At 44.9% G+C, this 1,835-nt stretch overlaps 1 protein-coding gene across 1 annotated transcript; it reads right to left on the bottom strand.

The window, feature by feature from the left end:
- On the bottom strand, window positions 687-1,490 carry LOC110429707 (uncharacterized protein K02A2.6-like; the record flags this gene model as incomplete). Its single annotated transcript, XM_021446077.1, has 1 exon — window positions 687-1,490. A coding segment is annotated over one exon (804 nt), but the record flags the coding sequence as incomplete, so codon positions are not given.

Below are 1,835 nucleotides of genomic sequence, written 5' to 3'. Positions count from 1 at the left end.
TTCTAGCTGACGCTCTGTGTTGGCCGGGACGAGAGCACGGGCATTGGGGTCTTCCACTGGCTCCATGTTGAGGTTGAAGGGGACGACTTCCCAATCATCGTGGTACTTCTCGGCCATTGGAGTAGCAAGGAACTAATAAAATTTTAATTGAAGGAGAGCTAATTAAGCTCTAATTGAAGGAGAGAAAGCTTGATGGCTTGGTGTTAGAAAACTGAGGTCAGGGGTCTGTTTATATAGGGGTCAAAAGGATGCCTCTATGGGTTGTTCGGGTTGCTCCCGTCGATGTGCGTGCGAAACTTTCCATCCGAGGGATTATTCGGATCACCCTAAGTGCATTTTCCATATCAGAGAAAGTCGGGACCGAGGGGGAACAGGGGCTGGGCGCCCGCCCACTTGACCTGGGCGCCCGCCCTCTCTCTGGCCCCTCTGTGGGCCCACTTCTCCGAGCGCGTTTCTAGATGCGAAATTATTTAGAAAAATATATATATGCCCCAAAACCATCAGCCCAAAAGTGTCGGGCTCTAATTTTCCATGGGAAGGTAAAAATGGACTACGTCTATTTCTTCTAATTCCTCATTGGGCTCTAAAAATAATTTCAAACGTTGACCATTTACCTTGAATAGCGTACCTTCGCTATTTTGAAGTGTGATAGCTCCGTGGGATGATGAATTGATTACCTTGAATGGTCCTTCCCATTTGCTTCGGAGTTTTCCATGCACGAAAAGCTTCACCCTGGAATTAAAAAGTAATACCTTATCTCCGGGTGTGAACTCCTTCTTCTTGATTCTCTTGTCATGCCACCTCTTGACTCTTTCTTTGTAGATCTTTGAATTGTGATATGCCTTCTCTCGCCATTCTTCCAATCCTGATAGTTGCATTCTTCTACAATCTCCAGCAACATCTAGGTCCATATTCCATCTCTTTATGGCCCAGTGTGCTTTGAACTCTAGTTCAACAGGTAGATGGCAAGTCTTCCCGTATACCAATTGGTATGGAGACATCCCAATTGGGGTCTTGTATGTTGTCCGGTATGCCCAGAGTGCATCAGGTAACTTGTCTTTCCACACCGTTCCCATTTCATTTACTTTCTTCTGAAGAATATTCTTGATTTGTTTGTTGGAAGTCTCTGCTTGGCCACTTGTCTGAGGATGATAGGGGGTAGCGACGTTGTGACGGATTCCATGTCTTGATAGATATTGCTTGAAGCGTTTGTCGATGAAGTGTGCTCCTCCATCACTTATCAGTACTCTGGGAACTCCAAATCTTGGAAATATAATTTCTTCAAACATCCTCTTTGAACTGACGTTGTCGGCATGCTTGCAAGGTAATGCTTCTACCCACTTGGAGACATAGTTAACTGCCACCAAGATGTACTCGCACTTCTTTGATGGAGGAAATGGACCCATGTAGTCTATTCCCCAGACATCAAAGAGCTCAATCTGAAGGTTGTTGGTGAGTGGCATTGCATCCCTTGTATTTATGTTTCCGTGCCTTTGACATGGCCCACATCTTCTGATATATTGCTTCGTGTCTTCATACATTGTAGGCCAATAGAATCCACACTGCCAGATCTTTGAATGTGTACGGAATGCTCCATAATGACCTCCATATGTTGATGAATGACATCTGTCGATGATCTTCCATCCTTCCTCAGTGGTCACACATCTCCTGAGTAAGCCATCAGAGCATACTCGGAAAAGGTATGGCTCATCCCATATATGTGAATGACTTTCTTGAGTAAGCTTCTTCTTGTTTGCTCCTGGTGGTACATACCCTGAAACCATAAAATTAACAATATCTGCATACCAGGGGTCAGACCTGTTAATCCCGTAGAG

The sequence above is a fragment of the Sorghum bicolor genome, chromosome 8 (assembly GCF_000003195.3).
Source record: "Sorghum bicolor cultivar BTx623 chromosome 8, Sorghum_bicolor_NCBIv3, whole genome shotgun sequence".
NCBI classification, from domain to species: Eukaryota; Viridiplantae; Streptophyta; class Magnoliopsida; order Poales; family Poaceae; genus Sorghum; species Sorghum bicolor.
The sequence above is the reverse complement of the archived record's forward strand: the minus strand, read 5'-3'. Positions and strand labels throughout refer to the sequence as shown.